This window comes from Aythya ferina (genome assembly GCF_964211825.1).
Source record: "Aythya ferina genome assembly, chromosome: 9".
NCBI lineage: Eukaryota > Metazoa > Chordata > Aves > Anseriformes > Anatidae > Aythya > Aythya ferina.
Window position 1 is genome coordinate 18612780 of NC_140305.1, and position 25343 is coordinate 18638122.

Below are 25343 nucleotides of genomic sequence, written 5' to 3' on the forward strand. Positions count from 1 at the left end.
ACCTCATACCAACTCATGTTTTGCTGTGGCATTTTTCTTCCTCTTTGACTAGGACGGGACTCGTGATATCTTTATTGATGGAGTGGTTGCTCGCAACAGAGCCCTGAATGGTGACATCGTGGTAGTGAGACTGCTGCCCAAGGAGCAATGGAAGGTCAGTCCAGTATATTTTTGTGATTTGATGGAAAAAGCTGTTTTCACTAAAATTAAGGCCTAAGACTAGAGAACTTCCTATAAATCAGGTTAGCTATATTGTGGTTTATGCTGCTATAGAATAAAATATTGTATTACAATGCTTGGAAGAAGCAACACCTAAAATGGTGAAGCCTCGCTCTTTGCATGGATTGTCCTTTATCAATGCATGAAGCTTAATGACAAGGCTGTTTCAAAGCATGATGTTAGAGGTAACTCTTGATATCTGCTATTTAGCTGTCTTCATGCCATAGTGCTGGATAGCTCTGATTAGGTATTTGCAATTGTTCATGTATTTTACAAGTACTATTCACAAAGCTTTAGTAATGATGACCTCTCTCTACTCTGTGGGTCCTCAGTCCATGGAGAGCTCATCTTGATACAGCTCCAGATTTTGTGGCAATACCTATCTTTGCGTGACTTAGGGTGTAAAATAGCTGGAGCAATTCAAATATGGGAAGATCGTTTTTCATTTTAATGTTTCAGAATTTCTCTATGCTCTCTTTGTATTTTTTTTTTTTCTTTCAATGATTACAGTGAAAGTCCTTTCAAACATCTAAATGATCTTATTTTGTTTGCAGGTAGGTTTTATAACACCTTTATGTAAGGAAAGTTCATACTTTTCTAGAGATGTAGGCTCTGGGATGTGTAAGATACTGTCAGCACTTGTAATTTGGGTTTTTACAAGTGAGCATGACCTAACTGTCAAATTGCTTTCCAGACACACGTTTTCAAATTCTTTGAATGTAAAGACTACTGTATATTGTTTGGACAAAAGTAATAATGAGGGTGATCCAGCAGGGTGGAGACTAGTCTGAACTATTTTGGGCTGGTGCTTTTTGCTCATTCTAGCTAGCTTCTCTGCCTGTTTGAAGCTGAGTTATGATTTTTAGGCTTGCAAATGCAAGGTCTGCAATCTGGTCGTTCATGGAACTTACCTTCTCTGTTTAAATCTACTAGCAATTGGAGTGATGTTTGGAAACCCTTTGAAACTTTTCTGTTCTTTTTAAAGGTGCACACAATCTGTTAATGATGTATTATATATTGACATGTAACTGTAAAACTACCTTCTGCAAAAGGTGATCCTAAGTGGGAACTAAACCATTGCATATGAATATACCTGTAAACATAGAAAAGAGGTCTGCTGCTATCTGTGCAACCTCTGAAAACCAACACTGAGGATCAAAGCGAAAGTTCTTTGATATCTATTCAAGAGTCCAAATCAGAGTTCAGAAAGGCTGCGATGATTACCGTAAATTTGGAGCACCGAATGCCTATATATAAATTATATTTAGTTTTAGATCGTGTCATATAGTTGCAAAAGTGGAATAGCTTGAGTACTTAGATCCTCTGCCAGGATCTGCCAGCACAAGGGTTTCTTTGTAGTCTTGATACAGGTTGCCTGGACTGGAAGCTTTTTCTGCAGTTGTAGAGTTATATCACTGGCTCTGAAGAAAGATAATGCCCCTCTCTTATATCCTCGTACCCTCATATGTTGAACAGTAATACTCTTTTGTGAATAGGTGAGTGATTTTTATAAGAGGAAGAGTTCAGAATATTCTATCCGTTCTGGGCAAATGCTGAAATAAAACTTCTGGAGAAATGGTGTCTGGAGAATGGTGCGAGGAGGCAATTCAGAAGACTTCAGTGTTTTGTAGTATGGTTGTGATTCTTCTGTGGTGAATTTAACCTTGCCAAATGAAGTAGCTGGAACATGCCAGTCATGTTTTTCAGCCACACAGGTGCTACCCTATGCAGTGTTATTTTTTTGTTTCTTGCCATCAGCAACTTAATCAGCGATGACATCCCTTTTCCCCTGTTCCCTGAATCTCTCGCTATGCACTCCTGTTTGTATTAGTTCTTTGGGAAAGGTGCCACAAAGTTGCACTGAAAGATACTGCATTCTGCCAAGTAATTCATACTGATTAATGATAAACCGTCGCAAGCTATTTTAGGTTTTTCCATTTGTTTAGTCTCATGCTGCTGCAAAGCTGCCACATAGGTATCTTGAGGGTTTTCTCCTTCCCATTGGGCCTTTGGAGCAAGCTGAACAGCTTCAATTATTTCCTTGAAAAATGTAAATCAGCTGTATGGTATAACTGATGCTCTCTGAAGAGCCTTTATAGACTCTGTACACATAGGCTTGTTAGGATTGAGATGTGCGTGCTGATCGTTTTTATGGTTTGCTATTCCCATCCCATTAGTCTGTACTCCACTGAGAACTGAGCTGCCTTTTTTGCTGGTAAACCTGTGTCTTGCACAAAATTACAGGCTGTAAGCCTGACAGGTCTGTGCCTCTCATGTTTTAAGCACCCTGGATGGCCCTTGGATGCTCTGGGGGAGATTTTCCCTTAACTAGTGCAGCTCAGATCTTCTGAGTGCAAAGTTGGTGTGATGCTGTCTCTCAGTAAAGGCAGGGCTTGCCTTACCAAGAACCTCAGTTCAGCTTATGTGTAACCTCGAAAAAGGGGGAAAACCTTGTGGGCTGGTAAAGTGGCAGGTTTTGGCTGGGGAAATCTGCGTGTTTGCTTGAAGAGCTGAGAAAGCTGGGAGCTGCCCTGTACCCAGTGAGTCAGTTTTTGTGGGTCAAGTGCCAGTGGGAGGAAAAACTCAGGAGGTAAGTGTCTCTAGGGATGTATTGTGTTCTTCTGAGCCCGTAATGGGTGGTGCCACTGAGAAATGCAAGGGAATGCTGAAGTATTCTAGACGTGTGGTTATACTTTATGCAATACCTTCTTGAGTGGCAAGCGGTATTTTCTTCCTCCAGCCCTCCGCTTCCTGGCTCGGTGGTGGGAAATTTATCAGGCTTGAATTTCTCAACATCGTGTCCTTCCCAGCGCGTGTATCAAGTGGTTGGATGAGCTACCGTGGTCCTCCCCCGTGCTTAATTTGTCTGGTCTGAAAGCTCCTTTTCTTCATACGTCCCCCGGGAGGGCTGCGTGGTGTTCGGTGATGATCCGTTTGTCAGTTCATATTTCTGTGCTCGCTATGAGTTTGGACCAAGAGCCAACAATTTCAGTGGGGCACCGCTTGTTGGGGGAGAGATGTTTTGTCTCAGAATTTTGGTTATCTTGTGCTCCAGAAAAGAAGGTAGCCGTTGGCTCCGTACCAGGCTAGAGCGGCGTGTGCTGCAGTGACCACATTTGGGGGCGGTATTTCAGAAGTTCCTCTCTTGTCCTCTTGTGTTACATCTTGGGAATATCGAGGTGCTATGGTAACTTTCAAATATTTAGCTGTTGCAAAGTAAGGTATTTGACTTAGACTGTTTTTCCAGGTACTTAACCTACTCTTAGCAAATGAAGTCAGAGTATCATTGCAGTCAGCTAGCCTGTCCCCCTCTTAATTCAGGCTGTAGGGCTTCCCTGAATCTGCGCCTTCAGTTTGTGGAAGAACGTCGTGATAAAAGATAGCCAGTGATGGAGAACTTACCTCAGACCTTGTCAATTGCTCTGATAAAGAAGAAAAACAGTGCTTTTATTTCTTGACTGATTTTCACTACTTTAAGTTCCACCTGTGGGTTTTTATTATGTTTTATAGGCTTGTGCTTACATCAATTTCAGGAGCTTCAATTATACAGTGACATAATTACTGGAAGGCAAAAAATGTTGATATGATGATTACAGCAATATTTCTCAAGCTCATCAAGGAGGGAAGCAAAGTGTCAGTATAAAGGATAAACCTAACCCATCTTTCCTCACAGCCTCTTTTTGCTCTTTTACCTTCTGCTTAATTGCCAGAGAGAATTTGTTCTATTTCAGATATCTGTTTTGGTTTTTCTTGCGAGATGTAATTTCTTTGGTAGAAGGAAATAGCATAATAAGTCACTTGATATCACTTGGGGCTTGGATTCCTGGCCCAATCTCTGGTGCTTTTAGAATAGTAGTTTATAATGTGGAATGTTTTTCATGACAACCGTCTCACGCATTGCATGCTATGGGTGAACTTTTAGAGTCTTAGTCTGAAAATAGCACTCATAAGGACTTTATGCTGCATATTTGACTTGTTCTGCTCAAGACTATCTGAAAGGAATCTTGGGGGCCAGCCTCCTCTTGCTTCCTCCTATCGCTTGCTACAACACACAGGAGAGGTCTCTGGTTCTACATCCTCTTGCAGCAGTGGTATATTCAAATGATAATACATATTACATATATAGAAATGTGTATAAAATAGTATACTAAGAGATTAATCTACCAATTTCTCCAAAAATCAGTGCCTGCACATGGTATCTTTTGTTGCTGTTGTTTCGTGAATTATTTCCTCCTTGGCTTTGTGTTACTTTGTGGTATTTTCAGGTGGTGCATTTGGTCCTGTCAGAAGGTCTCCACGGCCAGGGCCGTAGGACTGCTGGTTTACATAAGGTGTGTGCTGCTGGGTGGTAGGTCCCGTGTTTTAGTCATGAAGTGTCTGAGGGATGGCAGTAGTCATTCTTTGTAGTTCAGGGGAGTATATTCTGTTCGACGGAAGTGTCAGATGAAATTCAACGCAGCAGGAGATCTTAGAACTGCCTCTTTTAAGGCCGTACATCTGATAAATATTTAAACACCTTCTGTAGAGAAGATATATGCTACAATTCGTTTCTCCCAGCTGCGACTGTTGTTGGCATAATTACAAACAAATGGAGAAGGAACAATTTGATTCAAACAAGTCACAAATATCACCGTGTATAACTTGAACAGAGCTACGTATCCTGGCAAGCCACCACCTCCAACTGTTGGTGTAAACCTATGAACCATCAGTTGTTGAGAGGGGATGCTAGCTTTGAATTTGCCCTAGTGAATAATGATTTGTTTCAACCAAATTCTTCTGAGAGTCAGTTTCTTCTCAAAATCTCCCAGCTAATATAAGGATAACAGTAACTCAGGAGGAGATAGGGTTCTTACAGGGTTATCACAGCAATACTGTTTGAGTCTCAAAGTATGTTGTTTGGAAACATTACATTCATAATAATAAAAAAAAAAGTTCTGGAGAAGTCATTATTGAAATAGTAAGTGTTCTGGCACGTTAAAAGCGTTCAAGTGGAATTCATGATATCCAGGAGTAGAGTGGGAAGCTTAAGAAGCCAGCTAGGAAGATGTCCAGAAAAGCAGAGCTTTAACAAATCTGAAAGGTTGATGGATGCTGTAGGGAGAAAGGGCAGCTGTTTTTTTGTTTTGCTGTAGACTTTGCGGAGAGGGCTATAAGCTGATGGCTGTACCTGTGAATGTGCACCCACCTCCCTGGAAAACTGGAGGACGCTGGAGAAGCTTTATTACATAGTTTATGATTGTGCCATTTGTTGGATGACCACGCTTTGTTCCACAGTGCTGGGGCTGGTAGACCTTCACTGAGCTGGCATGGCTCTTTCCAGGCTTTGTTTAGGCTGGGTATGGAACAATAATATTGTAGACTGACAGCAAAAATACTGAGAAAATAGGAAGTGTTGCTCACTGAGAGATACGCAGCATTAAATTTGTTGATCTTCCAGATGTTGCTTTCACAATTTCTTAATCAAATACCACTCGAGGTGAATCAAAGTCTTAATGCAGTGAGTTTTAATAGCAAGATCTGGCATGCTTTTTATGGCGTATAACGATAGAGTTACTAAATTGATATGGGTTGAATGAGATTGCTGTGACCAAGTGCTGATTTTATTCCCTTGCCTCCCCCAAACCTGTAAAACAAGGAGGCAGAAATGCCAGCTTTTGGGATGTTGCAAGCAACCTTACCTTCCTGAGAAAGACTTTTCCTGTCAATACCTGCCTCTGTCTGATGGGAAAGCCAAAACCAGGACCCCAAATAATGAAATCACACGTACAGTTTTGAACACCCTAGTGTCCTTTTAATCCTTCCTCTTTCTGTGCTGGATGAGAATGATATTAGAAGGCAAAATGTTTAGGTAGGGAAGAAGGCAGGCTTCTTGTTATTAACTACATCCTGTTTTACCAGCACAGAATTACATCACAGATGTGGTTTGGCTGCATAGATGCATATAACAGGACAAAAATGTTACCTTTAGGTGAACAGTCAAGCATTAAATAATTATTCACCTCGCATGCAGACAGTTGCTATATTCCCAGTGGAATAAAGGCAGGTAAGCCCCAAGTGATAGGGGTGATTTCAAGCTGAATTAGACACCACAAAATTGCACTGTGCTCCTGGAGGAGCTGCATCTTGAATGGGGGGAAGGGCTCGTGGGAGCATCCGATCTTTAGAACAGGAGTCGAGCCAACGTTTAATACCTGATCTCTTTTACTGCTCTATTTTTTTTTTCTCTTGGTCACATGAATATAATCTAGTACAGCAAATTGTTTCCTTTAACAACTAACTTTTCTTCAAATGATTGTTTTAAACTCTATTCTTCCAAGTCTTCTGTAAATATCCACACATCACTGTAGATTATTCTTAATCCAATCTCTTATATAACTACTATCATTTTGGATTTTTCTTAGTCCTTGGTTCCTGTGGAATTAGTATTTCTTAGAACTGTTTGCTTTTTGCCAGTTTGGAGACGTATTTGATATCACATGAGTATTTGGAGCCCGCACCTTATAAGAATGTCAGGATACCTGTTGTTGTGATGGTGTTGGTTTTGGGAACGTCACGCACGTTAAACTCACTTAACTTTTTTATAAACGTTCTCTTGAAAGACTGTCCAGATTTGCAGTAGTCTGGGTTTCTTTCAGTTCCACATAAAAAGACTTAAGTTTAAATAAAGCATAATGATGATAAAAGTCCTATCTGGCCTAAAGTTTGTACAATGAAGAAATTTTTTCTATGAAGAAAGGCCTTGAGCAAACAAGATTTTTTTTTTTCCTTTTTTTAGGGAGATTGCATCCCCAATTTAATTTGGTAGCTGGAGAAATGAAGAACTTCTATGGCACTTAAAATATGTTGATTTTTTTAAAGTCCCTAGATGAGGTGCTTTGGACAGTATCCTAGGCTCTGAAGAGAAGGAAGAGTGCTATGTATCTATCTGCATGTTTGTTCTTGTTACTGGCTGGCAGAAAAAAGGCATCTGGCTGCAGTATTTGCATGTGGTCAAAGCTGTTAAGGTTGGCTCATTAACTCTTTTCTCTGATTTCCTTAACTTGTGTTTGTTTTTCTTTAAAGCCATAAATCAGAGGGACAGGGGATCTAAAATAGAGACGATTTATGTAAATGAAGAATTGCAGCAGCCGCCGGTATGGGAGAGAGGGATTTTTCTACAACAGGTTATGTGGGCAAGATGTGGGACCTTGTTTATAACCAAGTGGTTCTTGGAGATAAGGAAGATATTTGTCATCAGGAATGGAATGCCTTAAATTTGTTGACAGAAAGAAATTTGTAACTTGCTAGGATGAAGTTATTTCTAGTCTAATAGGTTTAGAATCGGCATGCTGCTAGCTGCAGAGGGCCAGGACGGTTGTGCCTTCCCCAAAACACCATTCCTGTTTTCTTCCAGGTGAGACAAAGTGCAGCCAGGCTGAGGAGAACTCCTGGCCTCCCACTGCTCTGCTACCTCCCTGACATCATTTGCTGTTGGGGGGATTCCCTTCTGCTCAGAGTTTGAAAGTAATGCCCTAACTGTAGGCACGTCACAAGAACAGGGAATGAGTCTGTTCTTGGTGCGCTACCAAACAGTAGGAGGTGGCCACTAAGGCTCATGCATCAACAGCAGTTTTCTTAAGAGTTTCTGCTAATGCAAGAAGTCTTATTTCAGCAGCTACTTGGGATTATCCTTAATCCAATTAACATACAAATCAATGCCCTGGAGTCTGTATCTGGCAGCATCTTTCTGCAACACCTTTGAAGAATTGCAAGTGATTCTTTTAATCAAATTTCTTGTTGGAGGTGCCACTCAAAACACTGAAAGATAAATTAAAATGCTTCCTGATTATCTCTCCTAACAAATTCCTCACTGCTGCAGTAGTTGTGCACTTGACATCATTTCTCAGCATGTGCTCACTGATAAGACAGCTGGTGTGCATTTTTGAAGGTCCCAGATTCTATCTGAGCTTTGCAGTTTTTGTTCCAGCCTCAACTACATGGAGGCATTAAAAATTTGGTAATGACTCTAGGAAAATATGGCAGGACAGACTGCTCATCTTCTAACTATGCTGGAAAAGGCATCACTTTTGTTTCCTGGCTTTCTCATTGTTTCTATAGGTTTATTTTTGTTTTCTCTCAGGTAAGGCAATAAATGGTTCATAAAAGCCGGTCTGTCTTGTTTTGATTTATTTTTTTTTAAGGTTTCCGGTATGCTAATGGTTCAGCCATATTTGGTTTTATTGTCTCCTGGGGCCGAAGCATTTCTTTGTTTTTTAGCTTTGTCTATATTATTTTAAAACACAAAGCAGTGCCAAAATACATACTGCTTAATTGAGCAGCTTTGGAAGTGTGAGAATGAAGACTTGGCACGATCTAGCTAGCACTTGTGTATTTTGGTTACAAAAGTGACTGAAGAATTCCCCAGACGTCATTCTCGGTTCTGTCTGGAAATATCCTCTTCTGTGTTCTCACATAAAGGTGTATATCCTGCATAGTGCTTGTTGGTGCTTGGAAATCCCAACTGCGATGTTTTGACTAATTAGCTTGCTGTCAGGACATCCTTCTTGTGGTGTTCTCCTTGCTTTTTGCTCAGTTGTTGGAACGAGCGTTGACCGCTTTGTTTGTACCCTGTGTAGAAATTGGCATCTTTCACTATGGTCTCTAAATCCCTCGTGGCATTGTGTTCACTGGGTTGTGCCTGGCTGGGGAAAGGAGCTGTGTGCAGTGGGAAGGCCGTGTCAGCAGCTTTTCCCAATTCCTGAAATACTGGCACCAGGGGAGTAGGATGGCGTGGGGGGTTCTGCATTATAGTACAGTGGCTGCATGCCCACCTCTCAGTTTTCCTCAATTTATTTATTTTCTTTAAAGTGAGTTTCCTCCAAGGCTTTATCACTTCTTTTGAGGTCAGATTGCCTGACTGTCTCTTTTTTTTCTGTGCTGACCACGTCTCTCTTGTAGTAACTACAGCTGGCTTAGCTTCAGGCTCAACTCTTTTCCCCTCAGGCACGAAGACGAGAGGTTTTTCATTGACAGGCATATTCTCCAAGGGCTCCCATCCACAACAAACCAGGGCAGAGCCCAGCCCTGTGTGGCAATCCCATGGGACCCATGGCCTTCATAGTCTGACTGCCTCGGGAACAGCTTGATGTCTTTCTAACCAAGTGACATCCCCTCATCTTCAGGCTCGCGGCCTTGGCGGAGTGGCCCAACAATGGCGGAGCTTGGTGAAGGCCTTTCAGCTCAGCCATCGCCTCGCGGCTGCGCCTTGAATGTCTTTGTCCCTTAAATGCCTAATTGGTGGCTGTGTTTAGAGAGGCAGTGTAGGGCCTCCCTGCTAATTTCTTTCAGCCTCTCCATATTCGAGCAGCGCCCAGGCGGCGTAGCAGCGATCCGTTGCAGTGAGTGTGCCCTGCTGCGTCACCCGGCAGCGTGCCTCAGCCACTGACGAGCTGCACAGCATCACCACCCCTGCCTCCTGGGCAAGCAGAATAGTGCTCGTGCCTGGCTCTAGTTTGTTTATCCAGCCCAGAAGGGGCTCTAATGCCATGGGTGAGTGCTGTGTTGGCAAGCCATCTGGTACTTGAGCTCACCTCTTCGGGCCTGTGCTGCACCATGCAGACATACCCAAGTTAAACGCATGGCCATTAGTTTAATCTGATTTAGTTCAGTCGTTGTGCTTCATACATAGCCAGGGCAGTGTTTTGACAGCGTGGCATTACATTATCTACCCTTCCTGTTTTTTCCCCCCATATTCTTGAAGATTTCTCTAAAGCTGTTTATCCTTTTTAGTTTTTGCACAGTTGTTGAACTATGGGTGTAATGTGTTTATCAGCTTAGATTCACGTCTTGGAAACTTAGTTTACCTTTTTATGTAATGCTTTATCACTAATGCATGGTAATGTTTCCTGGCAGGATATGCATTGTTAAAATTTGTTAGCAGAGGAACAAAAAAAAATAACTGTAGAAGCGGATGGCTACACTTCTGTAAGGTTCAAAAGTTTGTGAAGCAAAAAGGGAAAATGTTCTTCATGGTACCTGACATCATTTTAGTCCCACCGTCCTTCTTTCCCATGGGGGAACTCGTATCAGTGGCTAAGATATAACGGAGCCCAAAGACTAGGTGTGGTGGCAGCCGTAACTGTCAAATAAAGGAAAGACTGGGAGGGGAAGGCTGGCCTTGTCAGGGCAGTGTCTCCATCTGTACAGTAATTTCCTATGAGCTGCCTGAGACCTTGGGCAGACTTTTCGCTAGTGCTAACAAAACCAAGAGCATGCATCAAAATTGATTTTTTTTTTTTTTTCCCCTATTGTTTTTTGTCATTGAAGTGGTTGACGTTGTCCAGTAGGCAGTTATTAGCTGACCGCCCTTCTGCTCCAGCGAAGCCACTTGAGCAGGTTAATGACATGGGGTGCTTGGGACTGAGTGGCAGATCACTAAAACAGCCAACTTTATTGACATGGGAATGGTCCCGGGGCCTGAGGGTTGTCTTTGAGAAATCAGCTGCTATGATCGTAAATAAACTATTATACTGTGCTTCAGAGCTCCAGTTTCCAAGCACTGATTTCTGTTAAGTGCTTTGTGAGAGCAAAAAGAAAAATAATCTGCAGTTAAACTAATCTCCTCTAACAATGTATAATGTATTCTGAGGATCAGTGCTTGAGGGAAGGGCATTGTACAAAACAGAAGACAACAAAATATACATAACTCTGTGCTGGGCTTTTGTGGTAGTAGGAAACGGAGCTTGTGTATCAGCCTCGCTGATTAAACACTGTGGTTTCCCCGGCCAGGGATCGATCACTGTAGAAAGCCAGAAGTATTTGTCAAATATTCTTCATTCAAAAATTTCACATCCTGTTCTTTTTGTCTTTGTGGACTTGCCTCAACACCTCTGTTGCTCAGCAGGCAGGGATTGTTCCCTCCTGCCCCATCTCAGGGATTAAGGGTCATATTGTGTACCTCTTCTTCGTAGCCCTGGCTTCATACAGAAGCAGCTGATTGTATGGTGGGTCTGTGTCGCTTGAGGGAGATGAGGGACCAGGATGAGAATAAACGCTTGGCCTCTACTGAGCAGCTCTGCGTTCTAGTGTCTGTTAAAGAAATTCTCTTCCCTTTGTAGAAGCAGTGTGAAGGAGGTATAGAGAGTGGTTCCTGAGTTGTGGCTGGCAAGAAACCTTAGGAAATGCTCTTTGTTTAGATTGCATTAACCATTTTTAGGGTCAAGTGTTTTTCTAGCTGCATCCATAGTTGGATGTGCTGTACAGTATAGGATTATGATATAAAAAAGCAATGAAACATCAATGTGGTATTTTATATTTGCTTTGTTCTGCTTTATTAATTGCTACCACCTTTTCAAAATTTTCAAGTCTTTTTCAGAAAGAAGGACATCAGAATAAATGTCTTCCTGCCTGCTTTGCATCCCTTCAGCTCTGAAATGTAAAACAATGCAGGCTTATCAAAAACTCCATTCTTTTCCAGGCCAAAGCCAGGGAAGCTTTAGGTCTTTAGCAATGTATACATAACCTTTTTTTCAGAATAAAAAAGCCCCTATCTCCAAACAGAATGAATTATCTTTGATGCATGTTGTGAAAAAAAAATCTACCCCAGAACAGTGGGATTTTTCTACTCCAATCTTCCTGATATTATGACCGTGACGAAGCAAATATAATGGAGTGAGTTTAAAATGAAAAGCCCAGTTCATGTGTCTTTGATAAATGACAGTGAATACAGACAAGGAGGACTTTTTAAAGCTTTCTCTGAAAAAGTGCTTAAATTGTGCCTTAATATATTGCACATTACGTTATATTTACACTTTTGTAAACACTGTAGTTAAAGTTGAGGTTAGTCAACCTTTCTGTGTTACAAGCTTAGAAAATTGAGTGCAACTCTACAGTAAAACTTGATCTGGGCAGAAAACTAGCTTTAGAGGTTTGTTTTGAAGCCAATGCTTTATGGACAAAATTTGGTAAGTCTGTTTAGTGATTTTTTCCAAATTAAAGTAAAATGTGCGTGTCGAAGTGGTTTCATATCACTTTGTACCTGTGGAAGGACTTAACTAAAAGTATTTTCTTCTAGAATGGAGCTGGGTAACTGGTGACTCCAGGATAACAACTCAATATGTTTGCTGCCATTTGGATACAAAAGGAGGGGAGAGGAAAAATAGGAAAGACCCAGCGTTTTCAGGATACGTTTGAGCTTTTGGTAGTTTGGGGTTTTCTTTGGAAAAGCTAACTATTCATTAAAAGTGAATACCTCTAGAATCTAGTAAATCATACAAGTGCACGTGGCTCTTCTGATGTGATAGATGAGCACGTTAGGCCACTGATGGGGAAACTTCATCTTCAGTAGTTGTTGGCTCGTTGGACAGGAATGAGCCGCTCCCTGTGGAGGTCATGAGTACAGTAGTACTTGTGTGGCAATTTTAGACTGTTCAAAAGGAACAAGAGTGCTTTAAATTCCCAAGTAATACGTAGTTACACGAACTGTAGCCTGCGAAGTTTCCAGCTAATAAGTTTGAGTAACTTAGACTTGTAAAAGTTCTGTATTTTATCATTAAAGAAAAATAAGACAGAGTACTTTTTGTATCGGAGGGCTGCAGCATGCTTGTTTCACTGTAGCTGTCATATCCATATGTTTCATGTGACTCGATGCAAAATATTTATACAGGTGAGAACAGTGTCTGTAGTGAGACTGATTTGTATATTAATTTACCTTGATTCCTAATTTCAAACAATCATGGCAACTTTGTTTTTCCTTTAGAGATCTGGTTGATTCTGAGTGCTTGTAGGTCTTGCTGATCCTAGCTCATTCTTTTATAGCGTTGGCAATTTACAAATTCAAACTTTCTCCAGTATCATTTGAAGGGGAATTTGATGTGAGCAGCTACTAGAGCCATGATGAGAAGACAGAATAAGAGATACATGGCTGAATGTGTAAGAACTGAAACTGGTTTTCATCCAGTTTTTGAAGTATTAGCCTTATTTTTAATTTGTCTAGAGTAAGGCTTTAAAAAACTGTGGGTGTACAAATTGTTCTGGGCAAGGAAAGCAAAACTGTTTTAAGACATTATGAAAACCATCCATATGGTAAAGTTTGGGTAGAACATTTTAATGGTACTTGCAGGACTGTGCATAATGCAGTGAAATAACTTCTGGGAGGCTTTAAGACAACTTTACAAAGTGGTCAAATTAGAAAGAAAATTATTAGCTAAGAATTCAGTAACTGAAGTTTTATTATGATGGAGCCTTATAAAGATTTTAAGAGGAAGCAGGTTTGATTGCATACTTGGTTTGAAGTCAAGTTTGCGTTGCACATAATCTTTGTTCTTCAGGAGCCTTTCTCACTTGGTATGACTGTGCTCCTGAAAGGAAGGATGCCTTTGGGGGAGGTGACTGGCTGTATTTGCTCATGGCAAGCTGCACAGGTGCATTGGTGTGGAGTGGGGAACGGTCCTTCCACGGAGCTGGAAGAAGTGGTGTGAACCGGTAGGTTATCGATAACCTTTTGTATGTTCAACAAGACAAATCCTTCCGGGCAATTGTTTCACTGTGAGCACACGCTTATCACCGGATGTTTTTGGACTTGTATCCCTTTTAATTTGTTTTGGATCGGGGACTGCAGAAGTCATTTAATCATCTGCAAACAGGCAGCAAAAGCATTAACTTGTAAAAATGGCAGGGCAGGGAGCGGGGGTTCGAGGCGTGCTGCCCCAGCAGTGTGCCCATGGAGCTGTGGATGCCACCGAAAGGTGTGTGTGTGCAGGAGGGTGTCACAGGGCACGGAGCAAGCATCCCCCAGCTTGTTCCAATTCTTAAGCAAGAATCGTAGCTGCTCCCAGTGCCTAGTGTGCAACCTCCTGGTGTCATTTGCCATCCCCTGGTGCTGTACGATTTGGGGGACTAGGGGCCATAAAGATTCTTTATTTAGCAGTCTGGGGGTAGAATAGAACAGGAGAGTGTGTGCGTGCTTCAACACGTAGCAGTGCCCCTCTCTGCCCCAAAGCCACCTTTGTCATTTCCCTTCTCCCTATGCACACTCTGTCCCCGCAGTGCCTGGGCCCAACAAAGCCCAGCTGTGGAGGTAGAAATGGTGACTTTGGGTGACAAATGAAGAAGAGGGACTTGGATTCGGATTCCCAGCAGCCCAAGAACAAACTGCTGTGTGAAGTGTTTTCCTCAGATAAAGCTGTGGTTGGTAAAATAACACATTAGCTCGAAGGGTGAATAGCCACTGCATTGAATCACAGAATTATATATAATTATTTAGGTTGGAAGAGACTTTCGAGATCATCACGTCCAGCTTTCAAAACATGTTGGAATATTTATGGAGGCATTTAATTAAAAAAAAAAAAAAAAAAGTGGAGGACTTCATGTTTCACTTCTGAGGGTATGGCTTTTCACATGTCCCTTGCTTTCCAGACAATGTAGATACTTAGGGCACTAACAGTCTTTGGGATGGCTATCTGATAGTGATAGTATGGGAGCAGGCAAGTGGAAAAATTGCCTTGTCAGAGCCAGCAAATACACTGGTTTTACTGGTGAGAAAGCAAATGGAAGGGGTTTCCTAAAGCTGTGAGCTGCCTGGGTAGGATCTGAGAACTTTGTCCTTCTTCCTTTCCTGTGTTATCAGCTCAAGATGAATGTTGAATCATTGTTAGCTACAAGTTATGTTTCGTTATTGGAGACCTGTCAGAAGATTTGATTAATAACCCAGAGCGTTTGGATTCAGTGTGATAAAACTAATCATAACAAAGGGCTCTTGTGCCTAACTTAAGCTGTGAAGAAAATCCTGGTATCTTAGGAGTGAGTATATATAAAAGGGCTAACATTTTTTTGCTTTTTTACAACATAAACATAAACTCACTCGGTGAGTTGCAGACTTCTGGTGCTGTTTCTAGAGGCTGTTATCCAAACTTTCCTGCAACGAAGCTGAGATTTAGTCCTACCATTTGTAGAGTTTCAAGAAAAATATTCCTTGAGACCTCTTAGCTTGTACAATGGAAGTTTATATGGAAACAGCCTATTTAATTGATATAGATAATAGTAATGAACACAAATTTAGTTTCTCCCTAGTTCTATGGAAAGATGGAAAGCCTTGACTTTTTGCTGGGTTCAGATCTTTGATTTTTTTTTTTTTTAAGTTGCTTAAATATTAGATCAGTAACACATTTTCTATAATACAGTTTCCCTGTGGTGGATATTCTTGAAGTAATTTCTTCTGAAAGTTGTTAAGGTGTTATCCCATAGTGACTTTTACCCAGAGAAGAAAATCAATCCAGTGAAGGATGCTTTGAGTTCAGCAGAACCGTACGAAGCAGCTTTGAATTTACCCAGCTTGTTTAACTAGTGTGTTGAAAGACCAATGTGGTTGCCTCTCTGACTCAAAGCAATTCCATGCAATGTAGTAGAAGAGAGAAATATTTCCTTCCTTTCTGGTAAAAAGGCCTGGCAGGCTGTAATCTTTAATAATGAATGTTTGCAGGTAGCACGGCCCAGATGTCCTGTTTGAGCTGGCTACCTTGCAAAGGTCTGATTTGGTGTCCTTGTTCTGTGATTTCCAGCGTTGAAGTGCGAGCTCTTGTTGGATGGCTAACGCATTTCAACAGCGGTCAGTGCTTTTGAAGACCGAGTGTTCTTAATATATTAAATATTTCATTAATGACATAAGCAGGTGTCAAGGCTGGTTCACAGTCACATGTCTTTGAGCCATGCTTCTGAATTTTGTCATTCGCTGATCAATTTTGCAGGAGTAGGAGTGTCAAATGGGGTTAACACTTGACATTGCAGAGCTCAGGCTGTGGCACTTTTCCCACATGGCCTGTTAGCAGCTTGGCTTTGTAGCTCTTAACACAACCAAGCGCATATTTTTTTCTTGTATTTCTACTTCCCTTTGCATTTTGTTGCAGCGTTTCCTGTGTATGCGTTAAGAGAGGTGGAGGGGTGTTCAGAATATTAAGAGGAGTGCATTGCTACAGGTGGGCACTGCTCTGTTGTTTGAGGTAAATCTCTTCCAGCGACTGTAGCCACACAGCTCATCACCACTTTTATACAGCCTGCGAGATTTGCTTTGTTACAGGATGCAGCCATGCATTTCTTAGTGGAAAGCCAAGTTTATCTCGAGGGGGAATTTCATGGCAAGTTGCAGTACAGAGGTGTAGGCTGTCAGCAAGAAGGAGCTGGTGTGACCGTATGAGCTGTATCTGCCTGGTGGTGGGCTTTGTCAGACTGAGCCAAAAGGTAAAACAGACGCAGCTGAATATAGATCAGTGTATTAATCATTTCTGGGAATGGCTAAGGTATTGGAATTTGGAAGCATAATTCAAAGATTTGCCAAGATAGCCTGTGATGATCACTAGGAGAAGAGTTTGCCCAGGAGGAATGAGTTATAAAGTAATTCAGGATGCTCTTAAAAGTAATAATAATAAAAAAACCCACATGCACAAGCAGACTTTAATGACCAAGGTGTAATGGCTTTGTGCTGCCATCAGCAATGTTTAAATCTGCAGGCTTTTTTTGTTTGCACCTGTTTTTTTTTTTTTCCTGATCTCATAACTGGCCATTGTAACAGAAGTGGAATTTGATTGAGAGACCAACTTTTCCTTTTGGATGGGGTAGGAGCTACCTACCACAATAATGTTTCTGTACTTGTGATCATGGGCACTGTCACTATTTCCATTATAAATTTCTGGATTTTTTTTAAAAGGAGCTTAAAACTCAGTTGTAAAAATTTGTTCTTGGCAGAGAACTTGTATACAAGATCTCAGCTTGAATAAGGCTTTTTAATGAATTTTGGGAGAGAAAGAAAACCTGGACTTCTCTGTAAGTTGAGGTTACAGAAAAGAAACATGCACAGAAATCTCATGTTAGAGGTCATTTGTAGAGAAGTAGAAGAGAAACCCTCCAGCATTTGTCCCTTGCCCTTCATTCAGTTTTAATTTGAATTATAACAACTGGGCTTAACTTCTGGTTCATTCTGTGGAAGAGTTTGCTAGAACAGCATCCACTGCCACGCAGGAAAATCACACCAGAAGGTGCCTGGCATTAAAAAAGTGAACTCTGTGGTGGCTTCTTCATGCTCGCTGTAGGGAAAAGCTATATGAATTGCTGGTCCTGAAGGTGGGATGGGATATATCTTGTTCATGGTAAATCTTGTTTTGAAGGAAAGAAGCAGAACTAGGCTTTTCCTATTTACCAAATTTTTCAGTGCTGTGGGAGTTGCTCTGAGACCACGTTCAGTCAATGTATATTTTCACTGGGTTAAATAAACCTGGATGCTGATGTCATGAAAATTAGCCGAGGAGCCTGGTGGAGGATGCTGATGCATTTTACTCTTCTAATAAACACTGTTTCGAAATTTAATGAAGCATACCATATTGCTAAAGGTAAATGCAAGCAAACTGGCTGTGGGCATTTAGCCTGAAGTGCTTGCTTTTTAATAAGATTCATCACTCCGTAATTTGAGCAGATCCATATGACGCAAATGCCAGCAGTCGTTTCCCTGTCTCCATTTCAAGAGGAAACCTGGTGATACTGATTGTTTGCACTAGACGGAGAGAAAACACTGCAGCAAGACAGGTCCTCAGCAAAATGCTGAGCATCACCCATCTGAACAAAAATGCTGAGCATCACCCATCTGAGTCGAGAAGTGTCTTTGCTGTACCTTGGGCCCCTGGTTGCAAGCGCAAACTGAAGTGAGTTTGCTTCAGCTCCTGTTAAGGTGGGCTCCTTTCCAAGGCAGTCTGCGCCTAGCCTTATTGTTCTCATCTATTCCCTCCTGTTCATGTGTTTTATCTTTAATAAAAACTTCCTAAAAGTTTTATGTGGCAATGTTGGATGTGTTTTGGTACAGGACCCAGTACGTTGTGTCCCTGGTTCTGCCTGGGGCAACTGAGCACAGCTAGAAAACAAATACCCCTGGGAAGGATGCATTTTGCCAAGGAATAGTGAGAAACCCATGCTTTTAATGGACAGTTCCTTTCCTTCCAAAAGGAAAAGAAAGGTGTACCTGTTCCTTGGAGACATACCAGTTACTGTGCTGTTGTGCCACTCCTTGTTTCACGTCTCCTGTTGTGGCAGGCTTTTGTCTCCCTTCTTCGAGAGGTTAGTTCTTTGGTACTTCTGCTCTTGTGTGTGTATAGGTGAAGCTACGTAATAAGGAAAAGCCACAGCAGAACTGAATATCTGGAGAGCACCTTGGTGAACTGGTTTTGTTGCTGTATGTTTGGTGAAGGTGTTGCAACTTCAGTTCTCTTGTATAGGCATTCTCACATTGTAAGAAATTTCAGAATCGGATTTGGTTCTAAACTAGTTGAAGTTTCAGTTTTAAATATTGTGACCAAGGTATGAATTGGTTTTGGATAGGTGTGGAGAAACAAATTGTGAAAAATTCTTTTTAGTAAATGCCGGACACTTATGAACAGGTAGCTGTGCCGTGGTTATAACTGTAGTCATTCATAATTTTGCTTCTGTTTTGCTATTCTAATGATACTCCCAAATGTGATACAATAGGAGGATGTCTCAGGTCAGCTTTAAATAGAAATTCAATAATTGCTCTGAGTGTTAAGCCTCAGAGCACGAGCCTGTTCGCTCTGTGTGTGGAAGTAAGGATCTGCATTCTCCCAAATACAAGAGGTGCTTCTTTTTTTGGAACTGTGGGACATTTCGTTCCATCCTGGTTTACTAATCTCTACTAGCAGCTGTAAAAAAAACTGACACTGTCCTTCAATCATGTGAGTACCTACTATGAAAGTCTGCTCTGTAGCTGTGAACACCTGGATGCCTTCTGTGGGGTTAAGCCTTAGTCCCTGGAAGCCTCCCTCAGTTAACAGAAAGCCAACTGGTGTGTTAGAGTTTCTGATAAGCCCTAAGCATAACATAATGCTTTGAACCTAGGTGAAGTATTTGGAAACGTTAATCCTCATGCTTGCATGTAAACCAAATTTCATCCCCATTTTCTGAGTGGAGAAATACCCTTCTTGTTTTATCTTGTGACACCTGCCCTACCCAGCTGGCTTAAATGCTTTTCTCTGACTTGTTCTTGCTTTGCCCATGAAGCAGAACAACCCAGGATATTTAATTTATGAAAACTGATCGAGTATTTATATTTGTGGCTTTCCCACGTATCCGTGCCGCTGCTTTGCTATTTTCAACCTTCTTTTTGCACTTGGACTCTGCCTTACTAGCAGTGTGAAATTCAGCTCTAATGTCTTTGGGACAGAATATGCAGATCTGCCCAGCACAGTGGCAAGCAGTGCGAAATGGGTAAAATGGTTTGAATGACTTACCCAAAAGACATGGGTAATTGAGAGCAGGATTGCTTTCCTTGTGCACTTCAGTAAGGAACCTGTTGTAAGTGTAAGATAGATACAGAGGTCAGGGCTTTCCTGGCTGCAGTAATGATTTAATGTGAGCGCAGTCAGTCCTGTCTGCACTTTTGAACTAGGCATTGAAAAGTTCAGTCATCTGTGTGCTTGGGTGAAATGGTCTCTAAGTCAGGAAGCCCAAAGAAATGGATTTGTAGTAGGTTTAGGTCACAGTCTGAAAACCAACCCTGTGTATTTGCAGGAATCTGTGCTGCTGTCATCATCCTCCCCTTGTCCGCAGGCACTTGGTGCTTTGTGTCGCAGTGAGATGCTGTCCAGAGTCACAATTTGCTGGTATCAGGTGTGAAAGAGTATGTTTGGCTCACAGCTTGTCTTCTGGACGCAGAAAGCTCTCAACATTAGAGGAGGCTGTTATCTTTTTATCCTCATTTAATCATCTGAATTTCCCCCCTCCCTTCTTACCATGCCCACAGGAATTACCTCTTTCAACTCATTTCCTCTGCAGGTGGTTCTCCTCTTCAGCCAGGGCTGTTCCTGTTCTGCCACAGCTGCCTCTGAGCCTGTTCAGTGCCTGTCTGAGGGTGATGGGAAGCGTACTGGATCCACAGTGATCTTGCTGCCATTTCCAGTCACGCACACCAGTGCAGCACGCAGAAACAACTGACCTGGGGCTTTGTTGATGTCTCAACCCATTCCCTAGAGGCTGGAGCTGCTCAGTGAGAAGCCACTCTGGTAGATGGTACCTGCTGACTCCTGTGTAGAAAACAAAGTTAAAGTAGACTTTCAATCTTTTTTTGCTAAAAGTCTCTAAGTTTCTTGGGATGCCCCTTCAGCACCTGTTCTGAAATGCTTTTATCTTCACACCAAAGAGTGGGTATCTTCATAGGAAGTACTGGCTGCATGCGTGCAGTTTAATAGTATCATACTGGCTCCAGATGAGACTGTTGTTCTTGGTTGGAGCCCTGTTTTGATGTGATTGAAATCTGATTTAGGAATCGATGTAGGTGCCAGTTTCCTTGGTGAGACAGGGTAGAGGCTGTGGGAGTAGGATTTAATTTTGCCACGCTCGTCTGATGGGATTGAGGCAAGCATGGCAGGATGCAGGCAGCCCCAAGCAGCTGTGTTTTGCCTTCCTTGTCCTCAGAGGAGCGGCTGATGACAATGTATATGCAGGAATGTTTCTGCAGAAAATGAAATGAAACAAAGATGGGGCAGCCAAGCTGTTGACTGAATGCAGCCATAAAGATGAATGACTGAGAAGACGAAGAAGCGAAGAACTATTTGAAGCACTCCTAGAGTGGGAGTCTCGGTGACGCTTCAGTGATGACTTGTTTAGGTTCCTGATGCTCTTCTTCCACTGCATGAATAAATAAGCAGACCTGGGCCGATGGAACACATCAAAGAAGGCTCCCACTGGGACATATATACTCTGAAAACTTCCATAAATTGTTCTGTAATATGACAGTTTCCAATTATGGGTTTTCATAATAAGAGGCTTATTGGCAAACAGTAATGCGAGTTAGCTGTGGAAATTTCTATTGCTTTTCTTGGCCCCGGCGTGCTTCCTGAACAGTGTGTGCTTTGTCCCAGGTGTACCATTCTGGGCTTTGAAAGTGTGTCAAAACATGTGCAGGGCTGAGACCCCTGGGAACTGGCACTCGGAACCCAATCAAAAGGAGTGAAACAAGAAAGTGAGGGGCTTAAGGCACAAGCTCTGACGTGTTAACTCTCGGTTGATTTGTTTCCTGCCTTGATAAGTTAAAGTGCTGATCATCACTAAGAGATTTTCTTAGACGCGTAAGAAATCATTTTTACAGAATTTGGAGAGAAGTTTCAAACCTATATAGCCTTGGGAGGTATAGATATGCAAATATCTTGGATAGCCCTTGCGGTACATTTCGATTGGTTTGCATTGTCAACCTACTTTCCTCTTACGGGCACGTGCGGGTGCAGGCTTGTTCGGTTTGAAATGTTGAATGTGCCTTCAAAGGGTATCATTGTTTCCAGGAAATATGTTTTTCATACATACTTAAAAAAAAAGAAAAAAAAAGAAAAAAGGCAGCAGTGGATAATACTTTGGGTTTGTGTGAGCCAGTGGTGTGGATTTGCTTGGCATGGAAGCTCTCAAACGATACACTCGGCACAAGTAGATTCTTTTCTGATTACATGCGAGCACTATGTAATAATTACATCTTTTAAAATATATTGATTCAGGGTATTGTTGTTTTGAAGCTGCAAATGATCCAAAAGCCTGTCTGCTTCTTTACATCAGCTGCAAGCTGGATGTCTTTCTGCAACAGTTTGCTGAAAATGCAGTGATTTCAGAGAATCGTATCGTTGAAGATGTAACCTTACGTTGCTCTCTTTCTCTAATCCACCCCTCTTGAGTGATTTATTCAAGGGACTGTGCATCATAGGTTTTGTCCTGGCACCCATTCCTGTAGTGTTGCAGTGCCTGTCCACATTACCAGAAAAAGATGGCTGGGAGACAGTTTTTAAAAAAGAAGTTAAACCAAAAAGAAAAGAACACACACACAAAGAAAAGAAAACCAGTTCCAGTTAGCAGAGAGGGTTTTGCTGCCAGTGTGGATGGGGCATAATTTGATTTAAATGACTTTTGAAAAACAGTTCTCAAAATTGTTCCATGCATTTTCTTCCTGGCTACTGTTGAAAATATGGAGCCGAATATTTTCTGTGATGTTTCAAACCAATATGTTCTGGCAACCTCATAGCTGGGCCCTGTGCATTACACTCTCGTTTCCAGTTCGCTGTGGCCTGGAGTGCAACACACAGCTCATGAGATGCACCAAAGTGGGAGGTCTTGCGAGGAGCAGGCAATACAAAGACCCAAGGTACAAGGAACATTTCGCTGGGGTCCAGCAGGGAGGCTGCCAGCGTGAAGGGCCTCTTTTATGAAAAGAGTTTGTTTGTAGGAGATGGAGGAACTGTGTGTGCCTGGTTGGATTTTGTGAGCCTGACTGTGGGATGAGCGTGTAGGAGAAGGTTGAGTCCTGCGTGTGCTAAAGGTTGGATGCTGAACCAGATCTTCTGCACCTCCCCGGGGTCAAACTTTTCTCACCAGGGAGGTTTGCCATACAGATGAGATGATGGGATATTGCTAAATATTCATCCCTGTTTAAAATGTGACAATACACAGCTGTCCAGGAGAGCGGTGTGTGGGTTGGGAGCCCGCGGCTGGGATATGAGGTGTCTGCTGTATCTCTTCTGCTCCAGGGACTCCTGTGTTTTGGGGAATGTGTGTGGGAAGGTCAGAGCAATAGCCATAGGTATTCTGAAAATAGAGGCTTAGCTTTAAGCCTAGCACCAAATCAAATCCTGGGGGCGGTAGCTGGAGTGGAAAGTGTGGAACAAGTTTGTTGATCCGGCTATAATAATACACAGCTCTTTGTAATGCTGTTGGGAATCCTTCACAGGTTGGCTTGTCTACCGAGGGGATCGTAGTGTTCCCTGCGAGCAGGCACAGGGACGCTTTGCTTCCCCACGTCGTCTCTCTTCTTAACACTCTCACCTCGAGAGGTCTAAATATCACACAGCAGCTGTGACATGTGAATCCCCTCATGCCCGGAGGTCTCCGTCACAGGTATTCCCGACTAATCCTTGGGGAAGGTAGCACAAGATGTATCATGGGGTCCCCAGGATCTTCAGCAGCTTTGTTTTTAAAGCAGTTTGTGGGTAAGGGGCCTGATATGAGCTTGGATATTTCCTCTGAAGTCCACAGATGAGTTTTTTTTCTTGGAGTTTTGGAGTGCTGTGATCCCAGGCGCCGGTGCTGTGGCAGCATGGGGTGCCTGTGCTGTGCAGGGAGAGACTGTTCTGACTTCCCTGCCTTTTTAAGCAAGTGTTAGAGGATACAAAAGGCAGGAGCATACAGACAGGGCTGTCTAATTTTGCGTTATAGGACAACCAGATGAAGTGAACTTGGGAAACGTGTTCTGATCGTTGGACCCTGCATCCTACTGGCAGGGACACAAGAGCCAGAGCTGGGTGAGGTGGGCCAGGGGAGACCAGAGATGCCACAGGAAGGGGCTGAAGGGCAGGAGTAGCTTCAGGAGAGGCAAGTGTCTCCTGCTTGGTGATAATGAAGTGTTGCTGAACACGTGTGGAAGCACAGCAGAGGTGTGGGACAAGGGCCAGGGCACTGTGAGTGCGGAGCTCTGAGGCAAATGATAGGTCGGAGACCAGGCGGGGAGTGGGGACGCCTGGTGAGGAGGCAGCTCTTGTTTTGGCTCGGGGATTCAGAAAGGTCAGGCTTGAGAATTTTCCCTGTTGATGCTTTTCCACTTGGCACTAGTTATTTGTGCGAGGGGGTAGGAGAAGGACTTGGGGAGGACATGCTAACCTGTGATGTCTAAGTACAGACCGAAGCACAGAGAAAAGACGGGAGACCAGCTTAGGAATAAGGGTTACTAATGGAAACAGGATAAGCAGTGAGGAAAGGTGGCCATTTGGAGATAATGTTCTTTGCAGTTAATTCTGCTCCTTAGGTTATCAGTCGCTTCCCCTGGCCAGATTCAGTGCTTGTTTCAGGCAGGGCTGACAAGCTTCCTGGGGTGCTGGAGGCGATGTGGAGGTGCCTTGTAGCACTGCTGGCCTGCCACCTCCCACGGTGCGTAGGCTCAAATCCCCTGTGCTGTGCGAGCCATGCTCAGGATAGACAAGCCCTGCTTGAACTGTACAGCGGGGCTCTCTTTTGGGGCTGGACGAACCCTGCACACCGTCTGATTTCCTCAATTAACTCTGCAGCAAGCACTGGCTTTGCTGAGGGTTAGTCTGAGAGGAGAGGATGCAGGATGCTGGGGAGGATGGGAGGAGATGAGCGTGTTGCAGAGCCGTCTCTGCATTTTGTTTTGAAAATGCATGTGCTGTATTGCATTTGTTTCTCTCCCACCTCCTGCAGTGGGAACAAGTCAGTGAAGAGCTCTGAAAACGCTCGGTAATTAATCGTGCTGTCTCCCCTCCGCAGCTGGTGTCGGCTGCTTCTAAAAAGCCTCTGCGTACTCGGATAGTTTGCCCCTTTGAATCCACAAGCTGGATGGCTTCTGGGGGACACCTGGTAACAACGGAGCCCACTGGGCAGCGAGTAGCCTTCTGCTAGGCAGGAGGAGAGGTTTTGGTTTGGATGTTTGTACGATTATTGCGTCCAATGTGATGTGTCTGGAATGTAAACTATAACGTGCTGTATAATATAAAATAGCTATCCTGCTGGCTGTTAGCAAGTGTTTCCAGTCACTTAGAATTTAAGATTGTTTTTAAAAAAAAAAAAAAAAAACTGAAAACACGCACAGCAAAAACACATAAAAAAGCAACCTGAACGCTAGCATTATCGCTATTTTAAAAGTAATGCCATGATTGCTCCTACCGAGTTGTCTTTGCCAGAGCTGTTTGATGTGTGTGAGATTACAAAGAGCAGGAGAGGTGGCTGGGACAGGTGGTTTTTCTCTTATTGGAAGTACCATCCTTTCTTTAGCCAAGAAGGAGCTAGAGTGAGCCAGCCTTTGTTGGGTTGCCCTTTTCAGAAAAGCAAAGGTCTTCCTTGTTAATATTTATGGTATCTTGGCTCTAGCATGTATGTATGAGCTGTGACAGCATCCTCGTGCTAGCCAGGCTCCATTCCTACTCCCTTGTGAGCGAACATTAGGGAACCAGGTTTAAGTGAAGCCTGTTTAATATGGCAAAAGCTGGGAGGCGAACAGATGCAGGTGTTCGCAGAATTGGTATGAAATGAGGAGTTTGTATTAGTGTTGTGGTGGCAACGGTCTTTTTAAGTGTGAGATTGCAATTTGGTCCAAAGCGCCTGTTTTCAGC

General features: G+C 42.7%; 1 protein-coding gene across 4 annotated transcripts in view; it reads left to right on the forward strand.

The window, feature by feature from the left end:
* The window catches only part of DIS3L2 (DIS3 like 3'-5' exoribonuclease 2), a 188836-nt gene that overhangs the window by 30472 nt on the left and 133021 nt on the right, over positions 1-25343 (forward strand). For all 4 annotated transcript variants that reach the window (XM_084528891.1, XM_084528892.1, XM_084528894.1 and 1 more), the window contains one exon: positions 53-154. In XM_084528891.1, the coding sequence (XP_084385017.1) occupies positions 53-154 (102 nt within the window). The remainder of the gene's footprint in view (positions 1-52; positions 155-25343) is intronic.